The 22253-nt window shown below is 39.0% G+C and overlaps 1 protein-coding gene across 1 annotated transcript in view; it reads left to right on the top strand.

Annotated features, from left to right (window-relative positions):
- The window catches only part of LOC139942796 (uncharacterized), a 33656-nt gene extending 12546 nt beyond the window's left edge, over window positions 1-21110 (top strand). Inside the window, exons 3-12 of the mRNA XM_071939575.1 lie at window positions 1396-1514; window positions 3022-3106; window positions 4345-4484; window positions 5719-5814; window positions 6985-7062; window positions 11966-12217; window positions 13068-13145; window positions 14947-15034; window positions 16391-16533; window positions 18299-21110. Of these exons, the coding sequence (XP_071795676.1) occupies window positions 1396-1514; window positions 3022-3106; window positions 4345-4484; window positions 5719-5814; window positions 6985-7062; window positions 11966-12217; window positions 13068-13145; window positions 14947-15034; window positions 16391-16533; window positions 18299-18406 (1187 nt within the window). The 3' untranslated portion in view covers window positions 18407-21110. The remainder of the gene's footprint in view (window positions 1-1395; window positions 1515-3021; window positions 3107-4344; window positions 4485-5718; window positions 5815-6984; window positions 7063-11965; window positions 12218-13067; window positions 13146-14946; window positions 15035-16390; window positions 16534-18298) is intronic.
- The last annotated feature ends 1143 nt before the right edge of the window (window positions 21111-22253 follow it).

The following is a 22253-nucleotide window of genomic DNA, read 5'->3' as shown; positions in this document are numbered from 1 at the left end:
GCAAGTAAACTAACGATTCGTCAGGCCCCTGCTATAATTAGTTTTAATGAGTGATGTCTTAATTAGTTTTATTGATGCTATTTTTTTATAATTTTTATTAATTTTTTTTTTTTTTTTTAATTTTAATTTTTATAATTTTTATAATTTTTATAATTAATGCTATAATTAGTTTTAATGAGTGATGTCTTAAAGACAGCGGACACTATTGATAATTGCCCCAAAAAAATCATGAAAATTATTTTCAAGGGACTTTTTGTAGGACTAAAAACACAATGTCCACAGATTTACATTAAACTCACACAGTTTGAAGATAATGATAGTAGAAAGCTTCCCTGAAAATATTCCTTGCTGAGGTGCTGTAGTTTTTGAGAAATTAGTATTAAAAAAACATGAAAATAATGTTCGCCATGAGACGAATAGCATGTAAAAACGTATTTTTCATTCAGTCATTTCTCAAAAACTACAGCACCTCAGCAACTGAAATTTTAAGGTACGCTTTGTGCCATAATTGTCTTTAAACGGTGTAAGTTGATGTAAATCTGAGATCATTGTGTTACAAAAAGTACCAAAATCCTATAAGTGAGTCTGTCACGATCTCGTCAACATTTTGACATATGCATTCTGCTGACTATTAGTCACACAACTTCTTTTGTTAAGACCTTTTCACAGTTTTCTCACTAACCCCACCTACTTACAATCAATTGCAACTGAATGGTACCCCTTTCACTGCTGGCTTAGGTACACAAAGTTGAATGATTTATGCGACCCATTGATTTTGAATTTATCCTTTTTGAAACGTGAATATAATTTGTGACGTTCATTTCCTCCATTTGGCAGTTGAATGCTAACGCAATAAAGCGTTACATTTGATTCGACACCGTTAGAGCCGTGTGATTGAGCGGTGTTGACACTAGCCAGAAAAGAAAAAAAAACACGCTCTGTATTTTACAGATGCCCGTTAAATGCACTGGAAATTACTGGTAATTGCTCCAGATAATTATAAGCATAAATCTTGGTAACAAGCATTGGAGAGCTGTTGATAGTCTCATTGTGAGAAACGGCTCCCTCTGAAGTAACGTGGTTTTCGAGAAAGAAGTAAGTAGGATTTGAAAGAAGTAATTTTCCACTAAAATATTTTAATTTGATTTCGAGACTTTAGGACTAGATTTTGAGGTCTCGAAGAAAACACATAAGGGTGCGAAAAGGGTGTTTTTTCTTCATTTATTATCTCGCAGCTTCGACGACCAATTGAGGCCAAATTTTAACAAGTTTGTTTTTTTGTGTATATTATGTTGAGATACACCGAGTGGGAAGACTGGTCTTTGACAGGTTGCATGCTTCGTTTCGAAGTACTGAATTCATAGTTTCCGCCATTTCTCTACTATTGATCACCAGTTGCCATGGATCCGGTCATGTCCCAACCGAAGTATGCGGACCAGGGCGACGTCTGTTTCCAGCCAATGGAGCAACAGGCCAATATGATTGCCAATCAACAACCCATGACTGTTATTCAGGTATGTAGCTATGACGTCATTAATTAATGCACTGTTTCCAACCAGTGGGCGACAGGTTACTATGATTTCCACTCAACCAACCACGACTGTAATTCAGGTATGTAGCTTTGACGTCATCAAATATGCACTGAGATGAGTAAACCATGGAGGAATCGAATTTAAATTCATTTCAATAAAAAGACTTGCATTTATTTTCATACAGTACAAACAATAATCTATAAAGGAGGAGTAAAACCAATAAACTATTGCACGCAAATATTTGTCGCTGGACGGTCGCGGACGGTACGACCATGCGTCGCCGCATTGAATCTGACATAGTGCGCAGGGTTAAGAACGTGTTACTATTATTATGGGTGTGTTCGTTTAGCTTCCATGGGTCACCCCGGTCTGCTTCGGTACGTTCGAATAGCTTTGACGGGGCTCACCCGGGTGATCCCCCCCCTGCTTGTGGAGTGGGTCACTTTGGGGTGACCTGAGGTGCATGCCGTCACAACGCGAGTGTGATCGTCCGTTTAGCTCTTGTCAGGGGCTAACCCGAGTGAGCACCGCGAGGTAGACCCAGGGAAGCTAAACGAACGCACACTATAGATAAGTTGCAATAGACCTTTTCGCAAATACTGGGGCGCGCGCGTAAAGCTTGGAATTAGATGCATTGTGGTCTAGCTGGTAGCAAAATTTGATTCATATCTATCCCACAATGCACCTCACTCAACAGTCTGCGCTTGCGCATTGGTATTTGCAATAAGGTCTATAGACGCCATCTTTACGGGCAAATTGCATTTAAGCTTGCAGGCGCGTCAAGCGCTCAGTTTATTAACGCAACCACGCTGTTTACTAACCAATCAGGCAACGAGTTTTGTGAATTCTGCGCGTGCTGCACGCCGTTCTCGCGCAAAACACATGGCTATGTGTTCCAAATTGCCCGTAAAGATGGCCGATTTACGTCATGTGGGAACTATCTATATATTAGTCTTGGTGCAAGACGTTTCTCGTTTCCTTTTCACGCACACCGCGGCCAATAGACCCTTCCCATGAAATATGTAAGTTGCACGTAGCGCGTGCGCACTGACGTTTTGGTTGGCAAAATGAGGGAACATCGCGCTGTTTTGTACACGGCTAATGGGTGCGTGACGCAGACGCGACTGCGCGTCTGCTTAGTGCACAACTCTATGGCGTTTGCCAACCAACAGGGTCTGTACGCATGCGTGAATGTAATTAGCATATTTCATGGGAAGGGTCATTGATCTCCATTATACTATCCAGTCAGTATAATGGAGATCAATGGGAAGGGTCCATTCACCGACAGCGCGCGCACCGACTCACCTGACTTTAGTCTACTCACCGCGCCGGAGAAAGGGCGCTGAGTGAATATAAGTCAGGTGAGTCGGTGCGCGCGCTGTCGGTGAATTGGCCGCGGTGTGCGTGAAAAGGGAACGAGAAACGTCTTGCACCAAGACTAACTATATATCCTCAAAATACCCATCACTCTTTGCTGTCAATGTTTTAGATACAGACCAACGTTAACTTACCCCGAGGGATTCCTCGTGATTGGTCTACTCCACTCGGTGGTTGCTTTGAAGATGTCAGTGGCTGTAAGTATGTTTCCAATTAAACATAATACAGGTTTTCTCGGTCAAATTCGGCAAATTGGCAGTCAATTTCATTTTCATGCGTTCGAATTATAGCTGTTTTGCCTCTCCAGTTGTTATTGCGTTTCAAATTTAGAATTTGGCCATTCAATTTCGTTTTGAGTCGAGGCAAATTCCTTAAGCGAATCAACATTCTTTTTCGTGACACACACGCCTCAAGAAGCGTCTGTGAATCTGGATACTGCTTTGACGATTTGTTAAATCGAATGACGCAACAATATACTTGACTAATCATAAAACGAAATCGAATGACCCTTTTCAGTTGCATTCGATTTCGCGCGAAATAGAAAGTTAATTTCAGAAAATGAGCAGCCAATTTAACCACCAAGCTATTCTATTTCGCGCAAAATCGAATGCTACTCAAAAGGGTCATTCGATTTCGTTTTATGATTAGTCAAATGTAATGTTGCGTCATTCGATTTAACAAAATAATCATTCAATTTAACAATTCATCAAAGCAGCTTTCAAATTCGCAGCGCTTCTTGGGGCGTATGTGTCACGAAACAGAATGACGGTATGCTAAATTGAACAGAATGCTAAAGGAATTTGACTCGACTCAAAACGAAATTGAATGGCCGAATTCTGAATTTGAAACTCAGTAAAAACCGGAGAGGCAAAATAGCTTTAATTCGAACGCATGAAAATGAAATCGGTTGCTCATTTGCCGAATTTGAACGAGCAAACCTGTATTAACAAAAAAATAATTTTCTTTTTCACCGATACAAATTTAACATATATTTACACTATAACTATATTCTGAAGATATGATAGCTTTAACCCCGGTCTGCACTCTCTCTGCCCCAGAAAATGTGCATAACTTGGTTCAATAACCACCCCTGCCGTCGATTTCACAAAACTCTTCCTAACTTAAGACTAATCTTAGGACTTAGGACGAGTCCCAACACTGTACTGTAGCATGCAGACCTTAAGATTAATCCTAAGTTAGGACGAGTTACTCGTCCTAACTCGAGATGAGACGACTCCTAACTATTTGTGAAATCGACGGCAGCTCCGTAAGTTTGTCCCATTTATGGCTGTATTACTAACTATTGATTGCAAATCACATCCTATTTGGGTCTGTGACACACGGACTGCGATATTAATAAAAATTCAATTAAATAATAAGTTGAGACATATATTTTTGAGAAATCTAGAATTGATGTGCACATTTATTTTCTTAGGTTTGCTGGGATGGTTTTGCTTTCCATGTTATGAGTGTCACGTGGCCACAAAGATGGGAGAGTCCTGCTGTACTCCATGCTGCTACCACAACACCACTACAGCCATGAGGGTGCACTTCCGTGGACGTCATAACATACAGGTTGATTTATTTGTATACAGAAATCCCTTACCAAATTTGAACTCTTAGTGGCAGCAGACAGTTTGGTGGCAATATACCCTTACGCAGATACCATTGCGCAAGCGAAAACTGTTGAATGAGGTGCATGCTGGTCTTGCTAGTGATCAAATTTGATAGCTAGCTAGACCAGCATGCACCTCTTCCACGTGTATTGTGCGCGTACCGAGTATTTGTGACAAGGTCTATGTCTTTGTCTTGAACCCTTGCATATGACGTCACAAACTAAAACGGACTTACCATCCAACCACGCATTCAATCAGTCAATTAATCAATTACATTCAATTCATTTCATAAGCAACTTAACAATTATTATTTAAATGTTGCAAAATGTACAAGTAACCTACATTAAAACATGTTCAACAATGTCTCTTGAACAAAAACATTATAAAGAACGTTGAGAACAAAAATATATTAGAAAGTGAAAAAGCGGCCAATATGATTGCATAATCGAAAGACAAAGTACAGTATAGAAATGCCTAGTACAACAACAAAGTGGGCTTCTGAATAGAACTTTTAAGTTCTATCCAGAGGATTAGTTTACAAAAGAACGTACAGACACGGACAAAACGGGACAGACACACATTATACCAAACACTACTTAACGAGCTAGGACGAAACAAGAAGTTAAACCAAACCTAAACACTCGTAATTGGTGCACAGAGAAAAACTTCAACTTATTGGCAGTGGACAATTTTGGTAATTACTGAAAATAATTGTTAGCATATAAACGTACTGGTAACAAGCAATGGGAGCTGTGTTAGTATAAAACATTGAGAGAAACGGCTCCCTCTAAAGTATTTTTGAGAAGGGTAGTGCTTTTCCTCGAATTTGATCTCGAGACCTCGGATTTAGGTTTTGAGGGTCTCGAAATCAAGCATCATTTAGTGATAGGTGTGTTTTTTCTTGTATTATTATCTCGCAGCTTCGCCGACCAGTTGAGCTTAAGTTTTCAAAGGGTTTGTTATTTTATGCATATGTTAAAGTACACAAAGTGATGAGACTGGTATTTGACAATAATTACTTGTAGTGTCCAGTCTCTGAAACAGTGCACGTACACGTCAAAGTGTTGTAGGCGTGTAGACGTATGTGTGTCTTTTCATAATTCTGTCTGATGGATGTCGTGAAAAGTTGTTTTGTTTTGTATTTTTTTCTGTCATGTTGACATTGACGAATAAACCATTTTTTTTTTACACAGGGTACAATGATCAACGACGCCTGTGTGGGCTGTTGGTGCCGGCAGTGCGCGCTGTGCCAGATCTCAAGAGAGATAGATAACATGACGACCGGCCGAGCCATCCCATAGGTCAGCCAGTCCAACGCTGAGGGGAGCCAGTCCAGACGCTAAATGGCAGCAGACTTACTATTTAATGTTACTTGGGCCCAATTTCATAGAGCTGCTAAGCACAAAAAATTGCTTAGCATGAAATTTCTTCCTTGATAAAAAAAGGGTTACCAACCAAATTTCCATTTGTTGCATGTTGCTTCCTATTGGTGTTCAGCTGTTTTTTGCTTATCCTGAAAATGACATGGAAATTTGGTTGGCATTCCTGTTTTTATCAAGGGAGAAATGTCATGCTAAGCAAATTTGTGTGCTTAGCAGCGCTATGAAATTGGCCCCTGATGTGTGTGCTGCCTTAGTAGAGATCAAAAATTCTTTAAATGAGGCTCCGGCAAGGAAAGTCTTTTGAGCCGCTAGGTGGCAGCAGACTTACCATTGTCCCTGGAACATAGACCTTTTCGCAAATACTGGGGCGCGCGCGTAAAGCTTGGATTTAGATGCATTGTGGTCTAGCTGGTAGCAAAATTTGATTCATGTCTATCCCACAATGCACCTCATTCAACAGTCTGCGCTTGCGCATTGGTATTTGCAATAAGGTCTATGTTCTGCAATGAACAATGGACAATGTTGCCTGGTTAAAGTCTGCTGCCACCTAGTGTTCAAAATTGTTCCAATGAGGCTGTTGCGTATACGAGCAAACTGAGTCAGAGAGTGACTTTTATCAGAGTAAGAGTAACTTTTATTAGAGAGAAACAACAAGTAAATGTAACATCAAACATGGTCTCTTATACACAAGTAGTAAACAAGGTCGCTTGAGGGCGCTATTAACTTTGTCTAAGTCCTCAACTCACAGAGGCTCAGACTTAAGGTACCGTCGACCTGTTTGAAGTCCCTTATTAAAAGCTATGTTTGTTTAATAAATCATATTTTGGCAAGTTTTACGAGCAACTTGGAGGCAATCAGCCGCAATGACTGCTTTAGGACCATTGAAGCACCCGAGGTAATGTCACGTTAATTGTCGGAAAATTTGAGATTGCCTGAAATTGGTTTCCTGTCAATAACATCTTGCGACTTGTCAATTCCAGATAAAATCTAACATTGAAATTAATTTACACATCAGTTTTCCCTTTTTTTCATCAACTAAAAGTTTGTCTTTTGATGTTGCGATTTTTTTTCTTATAGCTTGCTGTAAAGGTTGCATCAAAGTTGCCAAGAACTTCAGATTTGAAAGTGGCCTCTAGGTGGCAGCAAACAGCTTCTGTAATGTCCATTGTCCGTATTTAAATGTATGGCTACGGATACGGCTACATCCGTTGCTAATGGTATTTCTAAGGACGCTTAAAACGTCTAATGCATGATGCGGTGATCCAGCCCATCCCAAGCTTTAGCCAGAGCCAGCATTACAGACGCTGCCTAATTCTGGGAGTCCATTCTAAGTCTGCTGCCACCTAGAGCTCAAAGTCTCGAGTTTTTTTTTGAGTACCATCTTCCTTACACTTTTTTTCCTTGTAACCGTAAACAATACTTACTATTAGTTTGAGCAGCTCATGTAAACCTTTGATTACAGTTAAATAAATAAAAAAAACAGTTAGACAAAATTAAACTTTGATAAGCAGCTGGAAATCTTGCCACAAACAGGCAACTTGTATAATACAAACTGTCTTTCTGATTTCCAAAAACGCAACATTATTATTATACTCTGTTTTTTTTTTGGTAGCATAAGTTCAGCATGTTAATGGCAATGGCCTTTATTAACGCCAAAACATTGTTTCTTCACAAAGCACAATACTATTTACTTACCTTATAGTTTCTCATTGTACATAGTTACTTGTTGCATGTTACTTGTTTATTGGCTGACTTTTTACATACGTTTTGGCTTTAGTTTTAAGTGCCATTTGGCTCTCGCAGAGAGCGCTCTGTAGATTTTAAATATTATTTAGTTGTACTTTTATCACTATGGCCTTCAGCTGATTACTGTTTTCTGCTTGTTGTTCCCGTTTTATGTTAAAGATACCCTGTTGTTTTAACGGACGGGTTATACTTAGTACTGTAGTGTCAAATTTCCATTGACAATTTGCCTTAGTTCTTATAGAGTCTTATTTTTTTATATCTACTAGATGTTATTTAATATCCGGAAACAATACCATGTTGCATTATATTGGACATGCAATAGTAATTTAGGCCCAGTGTCACAGGTAAATCTGTCCACCGGAGACTCGGTCCCGAATTGTGATAATTTAAAATGGCTGATGAAGGAGGAGGTTTCACGAGAGGGCGCTATAGGAAGACGTTTGAACAGTTCGCCGTATAGGGACATAATCTGCGGGGACAGAGTTTCCTGCCACACCTGCGCTCCGATCCAATTCACGCGAGAGCGAAAGCAAAGCGAATTTTCTTGCGTCACCATTAGACAAACTGCGCGTGCAGATTAATCCGTCACCCAAACTCGCTTCGCACTCGGTTTGGCGAGAAGTTCGCGAGAAGTGGGATTTAGAACTGGGCTTGAGACACACATTTTGCCATGAAGCATTGAAATACTAGTTTATAGGCCTATATATTTAGGAAATTAAGCACAAAGTTGTGTTCATTCTTAGTTAAGATATTCTTAAAGAAGAAGTAAAACTATGTAACCGTTTAGTTGTTTTAGTCAAATAATCGTTTTTGGTGTAAAAACAAAATATGAAGGCGTGTCTGACACATCGCCAGGCGATGAATGTGACGTCATGCAGAAGAATATTATAATGTTATCACCGGTGTTCTGGTTTTTATTTTTAACGAAAGATAATATGCTATTTTTCTTATTTGTTTACACATTATAGGTTAGTGACGATTTTTAAGTTGTTCATAGTACAAGACTGGAAAAACGAGGGTGTTGAAATTTACACCATTGACTACCGTTCCAAGTGGTCTATCGCTGAATCATGTTTAACATGAATGTTTAATGCATTTTGTTTTTATTAAAAGATAAAAGGCACTGGAAAACTATTGGTGATAACTCAAATTGCACGAGAATTCGAGAGCTGTTGATAGTTGTTGACATTTTATGAGCAACTGCTCCCTCTGCAGTAAAATAGTTTTTAAGAAAGCAGTAATTTATCGCTATTTTTTTTTAAATTGAATTCGAAACCTCTGCTAAGGTGTCCGATTAAAGGATCTGAAAGTACACAACTTGTGCGACAAGGGTGTTTTCTTTCATTAGCATGTTTTCTTTCATTTATTCTGTCGCAATTTCGACAACCAATTGAGTTCAAACTTTCACAGATTTCTTTGCATATGTTGAGATACACCAAGTGAGAAGACTGGTCTTTGACAATTACCAAAAGTGTCCAGTGCCTTTGTAGGGCCTGGGTAATTTTTGTGGGACACGATAAGTAAGTCCACGGATTTACATTGAACTCACAAAGTGTGAAAATATTGATTGTAGAAAGATTCCCTTAAAGTATAACCTGCTGTCCTATAAGGTGCTGTAGTCTTTTAGAAATGAGTAAAACAAGTCACCAAAATATTTTCGTCTAAAGAGGAAAATTAGTTCATCATGTAAAACGAATTTTTGTACGTGACATTGTTTTACTCATTAAACAAAAAGTACAGCATCTCAGCTATTAATGTTCCAAAGGAAGCTTTCTACATTCATTATCCTCAAATGGTGTTAGTTTGATGTGAATTTTGCACATTGTGTTTTGTGTACCAAAAATGCTATGAGACCGATTTAGTAGGCTCCGCCAACGCCGCACGTGTGAGATAAACACGTGGAGCTCTCCAATGCCTTTCTGCACAAATCCGCCGCGCGCCAAGCATACATACGCGCACGCATGTCGGACCTTACGTGTCGGACCTTCAAAAAAAACATGAAAAACCTACTTATAACCAGTATCGTCTAAAATGACACCACCTGTAACTACACGCGTATCCATTCCAAATTATCAAGTTTTGTAATTTCCTAAATAATGTTCTGTTAATTTTCCTTTTTGTTATCAACTCTCAATATGTATTTATGGCTGCATAGCAAACAAATTTTTTCAAAACAGTTTAATTACAAACAATCATTGTGTTATTTTTGCTGTTTGCACTATACCTTTCACCGTACCTTAATTTCAATAATCAATATTGTTATTGTTATAAACTAAAACCTATTAATTTACATTATAAAGGGTCCAGGCTCTGTACAAGCCTAGGCTTTTTCCTGGTGCCCTCCTCTTATCACTCGTTGTTCTTATTTCTTGTATGTTTCATGATTATTTATTGTGATATTTGGAAATAAAAAAACAAACAAACAAACAAACCTTCGTTGCGTTGTGATTGGTCAATACGCAATTGGGCAGAGCTTAATGGATCGGTCTAGTGAAGCCGAGCTTTTTAGGTAAACACAATGTATTGAAATGCTGATGATTGTCTTTGACTTCCAAACTCATGTCCTTGTCTCACATAGTGAGTTTTATCTGTACTTATTATTCAAAATATAATATTTTGTTTGTTGATAAAATGTTTCGATTGTTTTACTTAATTTTGAAGCCATTGAACCCTTTCGGTAAACAGTGTTGTCTAAGGCCCACACTTCGTGTATTACAACTTCTATATCAAATAACAAACCTGTGAAAATTTGGGCTTAATCGGTTATCGGAGTCGGGAGAAAATAATGGGAACACCCACCCTTGTATCCGCGCGTTTCGCCGCGTCATGACACGTGTTTAAAATAAATCCGTAATTCTCGATAACGAGAATGTATATTGTTTTACCGTTTTCTCAAAAAGTAAAGCATTTCATGGACTAATATTTCAAGAGAAGTCTTTCACCATTACCTTCTGTAAACCCTGTAAATTATTTGTAAATCTGAGAAATTTTTTTTTGTACCGATAGGGTCCAATGGCTTTAAAGGTGTGGTCTAAAATCGGTTAACTCCGGGATGTGTTGTGTTATCTGTCCCACATCATGGGCTGGAGCAATAGAGGGCGCTATCAAAAGAGTATTTACACGGTTCCGGTGGCGTATTTTTTTCCTAGGACGAACGTGGGCAATTAACATTAAATGTTCCAATTTAAATAACGGCTATTCAAATTAGAACAACTTTGACAGTTACTTAAATTTGGAACATTTTATGTTAATTGCCCACGTTCGTCCTAGGAAACAATCTGCCCCGGAGAATCGATCCCCCATGTGGCAAATAGACCTTTTCGCAAATACCGGGTTGCGCGCGCAAAGCTTGAAATTAGGTGCATTGTGGTCTAGCTTGTATCAAAATTTGATGCATATCTATCACACAATGCACCTCATTCAACTGTCTGCGCTTGCGCATTGGTATTTGCGATAAGGTATATTTGGTGCGTTCGTTTTGCTTCCCTGGGTCGACCCCGATGTGGCGTATTTTTTTTTTCCAGGACGAACGTGGGCACACAATTACCCCACGTTCGTCTTCAAACCAGAAAAAAAAAAAACAGACACGTCACTACGTGAGCCTTCCCGTGGTGACGTCAGTGCACCTCGGGCCAGCCCCAAGTGACCCAATCCACAAGCGGGGCTCTTGGGGCTGCCCCGAGGTGCACCGACGTCACCACGGGAAGGCTCACGTTGTGACGTGTCTGGTTTTTTTTTTCTGGTTCAAAGACGAACGTGAGGTAATTGTGTGCCCACGTTCGTCCTGGAAAAAAAAACAACACATCGGGGTTGACCTAGGGAAGCTAAACGAACGCACCCAATGTGTGCACAACTTTTTTTACGATAGCGCCCTCTTTTGAATCCTCCTCCTGAGCCCATGTTAATTCCCCTTTGGATGACAGAATCTCCTGCCACACCGGTGCATTAATCCGGAGGTCGTTGGTTCAATTCCCGGTCTTGTACTTTACTTATATATCTGTACGATCAACCATTTACGTGAATCTGTTTGCTGTCTCTTAAGCTTCGTAAGTTATCAAGCGCTCAACACGAATCTATTTCAGAGCCACTATTACTTCAAAAGAGATTTTACTCATGGTTGTACCCGCAAGTTTACTATTCAGACATGTTCTCCACGCCACGCAAAGATTCAATTGTATGAGTTTCTTGGCGTATTGTGTTGGTCCAACTTAACCACCATTGCTTCAATGGGCACAACTACTTACAGTAACCCCCCCCCCCCCCCGCCCTGAAATCCCACTCATACGTGCATGCAACCTTCCCATTATTGCAGCCCAACTCGTCATTCGCTAACTACCCGATACCAGACTATGGAATGCAGGATCTTTTGTGTTCGTTGAAACAACACACGTGGACACTGTGTTACGTGCCACTGCATTCAAGCAGTGTTTACCAGCTAAATGTCTTATATCATCAGAGGAAGATACCAGACTATGGAATGCAGGATCTTTTGTGTTCGTTGAAACAACACACGTGGACGCTGTATTACGCGCCACTGCATTCAAGCAGTGTTTACCAGCTAAATGTATTGTATCTTTAGAGGTAGTGTCTTGCCAGAGCGCGAACCAGTTCAACAGGAACCATTTCGTTACTGTGAGGAAGTGTTGTAGGTTTTCCCTTCAAAGCTGAACTCAATTCTGTTCGGACTAATCATTGTACGGGGGTAAGTCATAGTTATTAATGTTTGTTTGACACATAAATTGCATTTGTGAAAACAATCATGCCAGATCGTGTCTAGAAGTAATAGCAGCGAGTAGAGATACTTTGGGTGCGTTCATTTAGCTCCACTGGGTCGACCCCGGTGTGGCGGTTTTTTTTCACAGGACAAGTGTCTGCAGATAACTATCCAGGTTCGTCCTGGTAAAAAAAAAAAAAAAAAAAAAAAAAACGCCACGCACCGGGATCGACCCAGGGGAGCTAAACGAACGCATCCAATAAGGGCTACTCAATCAAAATGTGAGCCCATGATTTTGGGGGTTCACACACTCGAGTGTTCACGTTATACATGTAAAGCGCAGACGATGCTAATGTTGGAGTACCGGCCAACTCGGTCCCAAGTCAAAAGGTCCCAAGTCAATTCAAGTTGACTGGGACCGAGTTGACTTGGGAACGAGTTGACTCATAAGCTAATTATTTAGCGTGAACGGTACATTGTGTACGTTGGTTACTCGGCGGGATCCTTATGATGGGTAGTTTAAAGGGACGATCGGACGAGTTGGTCTATAACTCGTACCCAAGTCAACTCGTACGCGAGTATATTCGTACCAAAGTCATCATAACGTCACATTAGTGGCGATAATAGCATTTCATATTCATTTATTCATGAACAATTTGTTATAATTATTTCAGAGGACATTTTGGATTTGTGATTCCCTATACCTGTAACGATGACCACCACCACCAGTGTTGTAGTTACCAAGCAGCCCGTGTCCACGGCGGGAGTAACAGTCATTGTGAGTCTTGAACCCCCTTCTCTTCCCTTATTGGGTGCGTTCGTTTAGCTTCCTTGGGTCTACCCCGCGGTGCTCACTCGGGTGAGCCCCTGACAACAGCTAAACGAACGACCACTCACCACTCTCGTAGTGACGTCGTCTACCTGGGGCGAGCCCCCCAAGTGACCCACTCCACAAGCAGGGCACTGGGGGCTGAGCTGGTGAGCCCCTGGAATGACGTCAAAAGCTACTCGAACGCACCGGGGACGAACGTACCCGTTGAAAGTAACATCTTTCAACAAACTCATAATTTTACGCCATTATCTGCGATTGATTTGCGCCAAAATAGTTTTCTCGTATTAATTATATTTTCTAAAAATGTACCCCCTCCATTGAGTATGAATCAGTATATTAAACAAAAATAATAACAAAATTATAAATACTTCGCCTCTAAATGTTAACAGGAAAATCAACCCAAGCTTCGTTTCTTAGATTGAAATATTTTGAATTCCAGTTGTCTCTAAAAAAACCTTTTTTGAAAGGAAATTGTTTCTCAAAGTAATATAATTTATTAAAGGCAGTGGACATTATTGGTAATTACTTAAATAAATATCATCAAAAAACCTCACTTGGTAACGAGTATTGGGGAGCGGTTGATGCTAAAAAAAACATTGTGAGAAACGGTTCCCTCTGAAGTGACGTAGTTTTTCGAGAAACAAGAAGTTTTTTTCCCACGAATTTGATTTCAAGACCTCCTGTTTAGAACTAATTTGAGGTCTCGAAGTCAAGAATATGAAAGCACACAACTTCGTGTGACAGGTGTGTTTTTTCTTTCGTTATTATCTCGGAGCTTCGACGACCGATTGAGCACGAATTTTCACAGTGTTTGTTATTGTATGCATAATGTTGAGATACACCAAATGAGAAGACTGGTCTTCGACAACTACCAATAGTATCTAGTGTCTTTAACAGCTGCATTGTTGCTATTTTTCGGTTATTAACTTTTGGATTACATAACAAATGTCACTCTTGAAACTGAGCAAGTCATAAGAGTGTAAAGACATTAACTGCATGGATCTAACCTAGAAAAAAAGATTAATAATAAGAAAAAAGCTAATAGCTGCAATAGCTTCTCTTTAAAAAGGCTACAGACACATTTGTTATTTAAAAATTGTGCGCTTTCCGATGCTTGAACTCGAGATCTTAGCTAATTTCTCGAATTCAATTCAAAAACTGGTTTGGTGAGAAATTTCTTTTTTTCTCAAGAACGTTGTTACTTCAGAGGACGCCGTTTCTCACGATGTCTTATACTATCAACATCTCCCCACTGCTAGTTACCAAAATTGTTTTTATGCTAACAATTGTTTTGAGTAATTACCAATAGTATCCAGTGCCTTTAAAGACACTGGACACTATTGGTAAATTGTCAAAGACCAGTCTTCCTACTGGTTGTTTCTCAACATAAAATAACAAACCTGCGAAAATTTGAGCTCGATTGGTCGTTAGAGTTGCGAGATAACTATGAAAGAAAGAACACCCTTGTTACACGAAGTTGTGTGCTTTCAGATGCTTGATTTCGAGACCTCAAATTCTAAATCTGAGGTCTCGAAATCAAAATCGTGAAAAATTACTTCTTTCTCAAAAACTGCTACACTTCAGAGGGAGCCGTTTCTCACAATGTTTTCTACCATCAACAGCTCCCCATTACTCGTTACCAAGTAAAGTTTTATGCTGATAATTATTTTGAGTAATTACCAATAGTGTCCAATTCCTTTAAAGTCACTTATGTTCCTGACCTCAGTTGTTTACACCTTTTCCACAGGCCCTGGGTGTTTATAAGAAGAACCCACGTGGAAAACCAAGGATGTGGTCCACTCCGCTGTTTGCTTGTTTGGAAGACATACCCAGCTGTAAGTTCAACTATTTATTTATGTATTAATTTATTTACTAAAGGCAGTGGACACTGTTGACAATTGTCAAAGACTAGCCTTCACACTTGGTGTATCTCAACATATGCATAAAATAACAAACCTGTGAAAATTTGAGCTCAATTGGTCATCTAACTTGCGAGATAATAATGAAAAAAAAAAAACCTTGTCACACGAAGTTGTGTGCGTTTAGATGGTTGATTTCGAGACCTCAAGTTCTAAACCTGAGGTCTCGAAATCAAGTTCGTGGAAAATTACTTCTTTCTCGAAAACTATGGCACGTCAGAGGGAGCCGTTTCTCACAATGTTTTATACCATTAACCTCTCCCCATTTCTCGTCACCAAGTAAGGTTTTATGCTTATAAATATTTTGAGTAATTACCAATAGTGTCCACTACCTTTAATTCATTCATTCTTAATTTTAATATAAACCACAAAGGAAACTGTCTTTACCCAGTCAGTTTCCCTCGTGGTTTATATTGATATCTGAAACAAAAAGTCGCATCCCCTTAAGGTGATCCCCTGGCTGCCGCTTCCCAGGTTGTATCGTAATTTTGGTGTGATCCCTGGCTACACGGCAGTTTGTGGTTTAATGGCTTCTGACTGGCACCCCCGAACAAAGATATCGACAAAATAGGGACACCGCCAACATAGGGCTAGATAGCTCAGTTGGTAGAGCGCCGGCACGTTAATCCGGCGGTCGTTGGTTTGAAATCCCCTTCTAGTCATTTCTTTGTTCAACCCCCCAAATCATTCATTATTTTATTATGGATAAAATCAGCTGAACATGGATGTTTTTGTCCACCGATGCCCATTTGTACCACTAAAAATTACATCACTGAACATAACAGAATTGTTTTATTTTAACATAACAGTTGCAGCCAGTGTGATCAATCGGCCATCTGGGTCACGAGAGAATAATGAAAAACCGATTACAAATTTTGCATGGCATCAATGCCAAAACAAAAACGAATAAAACGCTCACTAAAAAGCGATAAACTCCAATCGCGAAACTAGATTATTTATTTCTCATCAAATAATATGACATTTCAGACAGAAATATTTCATGGGATGTTTTCTACTAATATCATCATAACTTTTATGTAAATCAATTTGTTTCTTACCAATATTATTCTGAAAGTAGTAAACCAAAAGTGCTCAATAATTTTGTTGAATTCTAGATCTGCAAAGATTTGCTCAATTTTTATATTGTGTTGTTCTTTTTTTTTCTGTGCACACAGCCAACAAGAGATCTTTAATCAACTGAAGACGACCCTATCACTCCCTTTAAACAAATTTGTTTGACTCTTAGACGTTATTTATTTGTGTTCTTTGCAGGTATGTTTGGCTTGTGGTTCCCGTGTATTTTTGACTGTTTCGTAGCATTCAAAATGCGTGAGTGCTTTTGTATTGGTTGTTGCTATCCTTTCTGGTCTACACTGCTTATGAGATCCGTGGTTCGGGAACGCCACAATATCAATGTGAGTTATTATTGTTATAGATTTCCTCGGTCAAATTCTGCAAATGAGCAGTCAATTAAATTTTCATGCGTTCGAATTAAAGCTGTTTTGCTTTTCCAGTTGTTACTGCGTTTCAAATTCAGAATTCGGCCATTCAATTTCGCGTTGCGTCATTCTTTTTCGTGACACACACGCCTTAAGAAGCGTCTGCGAATTTGAATGCTGCTTTGAATATGTTGGATGAAGATACACAAAGACGTCAGTTCCTGTCTACGGCCCAAAACAGAATGATCACAAATAATGGGAGGCAGTCCGCAGAGGGCGCTAGCCTTGCATTTAAACGCATTATTACGTGATACAAAAATAAACGTGGGCGGGCTTCGCCTTATTATATTTTATTAAACGATCACATCACCTCAATGCCAGGTGTCTATACTTCATCCTTATCTGGGGTTAGAACCTCGATGCTCCTTCACTGTAAAATAAAAATCCCGTCAAATTTACGGTGCAGCTAGGGTCCAGGTAAAGTGCAGCAAATTTCACGGTGGAAGTTTTGCAAACAACCCATTCAAGGCACAATTAAAACCATAGAGCAAGGATAAAACTGACGGTGATTTAACAGTCACCCTAGCTACCAGGTAAAATAGATCGTAAGTTTTACGAGTTTGTTCTACGGTTAGGCCTTCAGCTCGATAGTCCGAAGGTTCGATGGTCTGAAGGTTCGTTCCGTTAGTCCAAAGGTTTGTTGGTCCAAAGGTTCGTTGGTCCGAAGGTTCGTTAGTCCGAAGGTTCGTTAGTCTGAAGGTTCGTTGGTCCAAAGGTGTGTTAGTCCGAAGGTTCGTTAGTCCGAAGGTTCGTTAGTCCGAAGGTTCGTTAGTCCGAAGGTTCGTTGGTCCGAAGGTTTGTTGGTCCGAAGGTTTGTTGGTACGAAGGTTCGTTGGTCCGAAGGTTCGTTGGTCCGAAGGTTCGTTGGTCCGAAGGTTCGTTGGTCCGAAGGTGTGTTAGTCCGAAGGTTCGTTAGTCCGAAGGTTCGTTGGTCCGAAGGTTCGTTGGTCCGAAGGTTCGTTGGTCCGAAGGTTCGTTGGTCTGAAGGTTCGTTCCGTTAGTCCGAAGGTTCGTTCCGTTAGTCCGAAGGTTTGTTGGTCGGAAGGTTCGTTGGTCTGAAGGTTCGTCAGTCCGAAGGTTCGTTGGTCCGAAGGTGTGTTAGTCCGAAGGTTCGTTAGTCCGAAGGTTCATTAGTCCGAAGGTTCGTTGGTCCGAAGGTTCGTTGGTCCGAATGTTCGTTGGTCCGAAGGTTCGTTAGTCCGAATGTTCGTTAGTCCGAAGGTTCGTTAGTCCGAAGGTTCGTTAGTCCGAAGGTTCGTTAGTCCGAAGGTTCGTTAGTCCGAATGTTCGTTAGTCCGAAGGTTTGTTAGTCCGAAGGTTCGATAGTCCGAAGATACAATAAGATCCGATTGTACGAGTTGACAATACGGTTCGATCATCGATTCGGACTATCGGACCTTATCGTCGATTTGGACTACCGGACCTTCGGACCAGTGAACCTTCGGATCAATGAACCTTCGGATCATTGAACCTTCGGACTAATGAACCATCAGACTATCGCATCAAACGATTAAAGGACTAACGAACCCCCTGTTATGGGAAATTTGTACGTTCGGACTATATTGAACTTTCGGACTAACGGACCTTCGGACTATCAGGTGGACACCTGTTTTATAGCGTATAACACTGGTCCATAACATACTTTCTAACCTTTGACCTTTGTCGCCGTTTTTCATTCCAGGGTTCATTATGCCGGGATTTTTGTACAGTCTACTGGTGTGGTCCATGCGCTCAATGCCAGACTTATCGTGAAGTCGAGAATGTAAGAATGGGGCGTATCACATCGTAAAGAAGCCCAGAATAATAATTAGGCACCTTATCAAAACTTTTCCCGGACAACTTGTGGAAGGGTTTTCCCGAAACCACTTGGAGCAACTGCTGGCTCCCAGTAGACAGCAAATCTAAGTGTGTGCGGTTTCACCAATATTAAACAAACGGCACAGAGAACTTTCCTGAAAGCTTTTCCTGGAGTTTATACAGAATGCACAATATTTTGTTGAGGGATAACAAGTTAGCTCCGGGTAGACTTTTCCGCAAGTTATCCGGAAAAAGTTTAGATAAAGTGCCCTAGTTAAAGTTACTGGGGTGGATTTCACAAAGAGTTATTAAGATAACTCGAGTTAGGACGAGTTACTTATCCTAACTTTGACTAGCCATAGGTTTTTAGTATCTCCTAGGACTAGTCCTAAGTTAGGACGAGTCCTAAACTCTCTGTGAAATCCACCCCTGGACACCTTTGGTTATAACTCCATATAGTTGTTAGCATACAAACTTTAACGAGCATGAGAGATGTTGATAGTATGAAACATCGTGGAAAATGACTCCCTCTGAAATAACATGTTTTTTTTTGAGGAAGGGGTACTTTCTCACACATTTGTGCAACAGTTTTTTTTTTCCATTCAATATTATCTTCAAATTTCGATGACCACATTGAGTCCAAATTAAAGAAGAAAAACAACTATTGTTGCAAAAAAAGTGGGTGCTTTCAGATGCCTTATAACAGGCCTTGGGCTTGAAGTCTTTCTAGAATTCAATTAAACTAAACACTACGTGAGAAATTAACTTCTTACTTCAGAGGGAGCAGTTTCTCACAACGATGATTTATACATGGACTGTCAAATTATACAATTGTAACTTTCATAATATTAATACGTTAAAGTATTTATTAAATATTTATTTCAGGGTTATCGACTGTTCTTCACTCGAAGTTAAACATCTTTATCGACACCAACGTTTATTTATATAGTATAAATTTCATTGTTCAACATATTTATTCAAATAATATTTCCAGATAATCGGTTGTTCTATACTCGAAGTTAAACATCTTTATCGACACCAAAGTTTATTTATATAGTATAACTTTCATTGTTCAACATATTTATTCAAGAAGTATTTCCAGATAATCGACTGTTCTTTACTCGAAGTTAAACATATTTATCGACACCAAAGTTTATTTTTATAGTATAACTTTCATTGTTCAACATATTTATTCAAATAATATTTAAAGATAATCGACTGTTCTTTACTCGAAGTTAAACATCTTTATCGACACCAAAGTTTATTTATATAGTATAACTTTCATTGTTCAACATATTTATTCAAGAAGTATTTCCAGATAATCGACTGTTCTTTACTCGAAGTTAAACATATTTATCGACACCAAAGTTTATTTTTATAGTATAACTTTCATTGTTCAACATATTTATTCAAATAAGATTTCAAGATAATCGACTGTTCTTTACTCGAAGTTAAACATATTTATCGACACCAAAGTTTATTTTTATAGTATAACTTTCATTGCTCAACATATTTATTCAAATAATGTTTCCAGGTTATCGACTGTTCTTTACTCGAAGTTATAACTCTTTATCGACACCAAAGTTTATTTATATAGTATAACTTTCATTGTTCAACATATTTATTCAAGAAGTATTTCCAGATAATCGACTGTTCTTTACTCGAAGTTAAACATATTTATCGACACCAAAGTTTATTTTTATAGTATAACTTTCATTGTTCAACATATTTATTCAAATAATGTTTCAAGATAATCGACTGTTCTTTACTCGAAGTTAAACATCTTTACCCACACCAAAGTTTATTTTTATAGTATAACTTTCATTGTTCAACATATTTATTCAACTAATATTTCCAGAATATCGAATGTCATAATCTAAGTAAAGAATGTGTGTTGACGCCAATGCTTTTATTAAGTATATTTTTCATCGTATTAAAAGTTGAATTCCAATTTCCGGTTCTTGTGCAAAATATTATAAATACTCTCGGTTATTGACTATTCTCTTTCGAAAAAAGGAGGGGGGTTAAGACGTTGCTTCGGATTTGAAGAGTGTCCTAGTTGCTGTTAAAGATAAATTATATTTTTTGAATTTGATAAGTATGTAACAGTGGGTGCGTTCGATTAGCTTCCCTGGGTCGACCCCGGTCTGACCCCGGTACGTTCGAATAGCTAAATTGACGTCAATGCAGGGGCTCACCCGGGTCAGCCACTTGGGTGCTGACGACCCCAGGTGCATGACGTCACCACGAGAGGGCGAGTGTGATCGTTCGTTTAGCTCTTGTCAGGGTCTCACCCGAGTGAGCACGCGGGGTCGACCCAGGGAAGCTTATCGAATGTATTGTTCAGATGAAACTATTTATTTCGTAGCTTCAAATAAAAATTTGTTTAATTGTCTTATGATAGTAGTTGAGTGAATTTTATGATCAATATACTGAGTGTAAATTATCATTACAATAATTATTCTTCATTGCGAAAACCGGGTGTTAAATTTGACACCACTAGCGATGTCATGTAGATTCCAAAGAATAAATCAAATTAACGCCAATGTAGTGTGTTGGAAGTTTTTTTAATTTTTATTTATTTATTTATTTATTTATTTTTTTTTTTTTTTGGGGGGGGGGGCATCATATCCTATGATGTGACAACATAATGTTGTGTTAATTTTAACGACCAAGTTTTCCAATAAATTGATTACACTATAACAACAGTTTGTTTTGTTGCATTTTCCAAATAAATTATGTAAATTAAACAATATTTGTACACCATGTAAGCGTATTGATGTTTTATTCACTATGTGCTGTGTGAATTGACTAAGAATCTCCGTGTGAAATGAATGTAAGGTTAAAGGCAACATCCGGTTGAGCAGGTATTTGACGTTGTAATAGACATGTCTTGTGTTGATAAACAAACCGCCTTGGCTGGCGTGGCCGGTTGAATGTTAGTAAAACATAATTAAATTTAGAGGCATGCCGTGGACAGTATTGGTAATAACTGGAAATAATTAGTAGCATAAAACCTTACTTGGTGACGAGTAATGGGCAGAAGTTGATAGTATAAAACATTCTGAGAAACGGCTCTCTCTGAAGTGGAGTATAGTTTTCGAAAAAGATGTAATTTTCCACGAATTTTATTTCGAGACCTCGGGTTTAGAATTTGATGTCTCGAAGTCAAGCATCAGAAAGCACACAACTTCGTGTGACAATGGCGTTTTTTTTTTTTTTTTTTTTTTTTTTTTCCATAGTTATCTCGCAACTTCAATGACAGATTCTTGTGTCTTTGACAAATTCAACATTTTCAGCAACCTTTCAATAAAATGTAATACCTCCCATATTTCTTTTTCTTTCAACACAATTAACACAAGATTTAGCCCGCAATTCCCCGAAAATAAATAGTTCAGAACAATAGATAGAATGTATTTCCACAAACATGGTTGTATTTTCTGTTATTGAAGTATATTGCCGCACAAGCAGCTACTTTTGCTGAATAAATCCGGCTAAAAAAAAAAACAGGATTGTATGCACAGATGTGCAGTTTTGGGTGTTTCAAAATGGCGTCCGTGGTGACTTCAATTGACGCACTCTAATCCATGCAGGGTAATAGAGACTAGTGGTCTGTACATGTGCTTATTTTAGAACGGTCAAAGTGAAATAGAATGACTGAAGTGAATCTGAAAGAGAAAAATGCAATCATGTGTGCACGAAAACGAAACTGAATGCATTAAGAGCTCAAAAGACACCCTAAGTTTGAGAGGATTGGGGGAAAATGCGTGAATTTGAATGCATGTTAATGAAACTGATTGATTTGTTGCTGAAATTGGCCGGGAAAACCTAAATAAAAA

The sequence above is a fragment of the Asterias amurensis genome, chromosome 10, assembly GCF_032118995.1.
Source record: "Asterias amurensis chromosome 10, ASM3211899v1".
NCBI lineage: Eukaryota > Metazoa > Echinodermata > Asteroidea > Forcipulatida > Asteriidae > Asterias > Asterias amurensis.
Note: the sequence above shows the minus strand (reverse complement) of the source record. Positions and strands in the feature narration are given on the sequence as shown.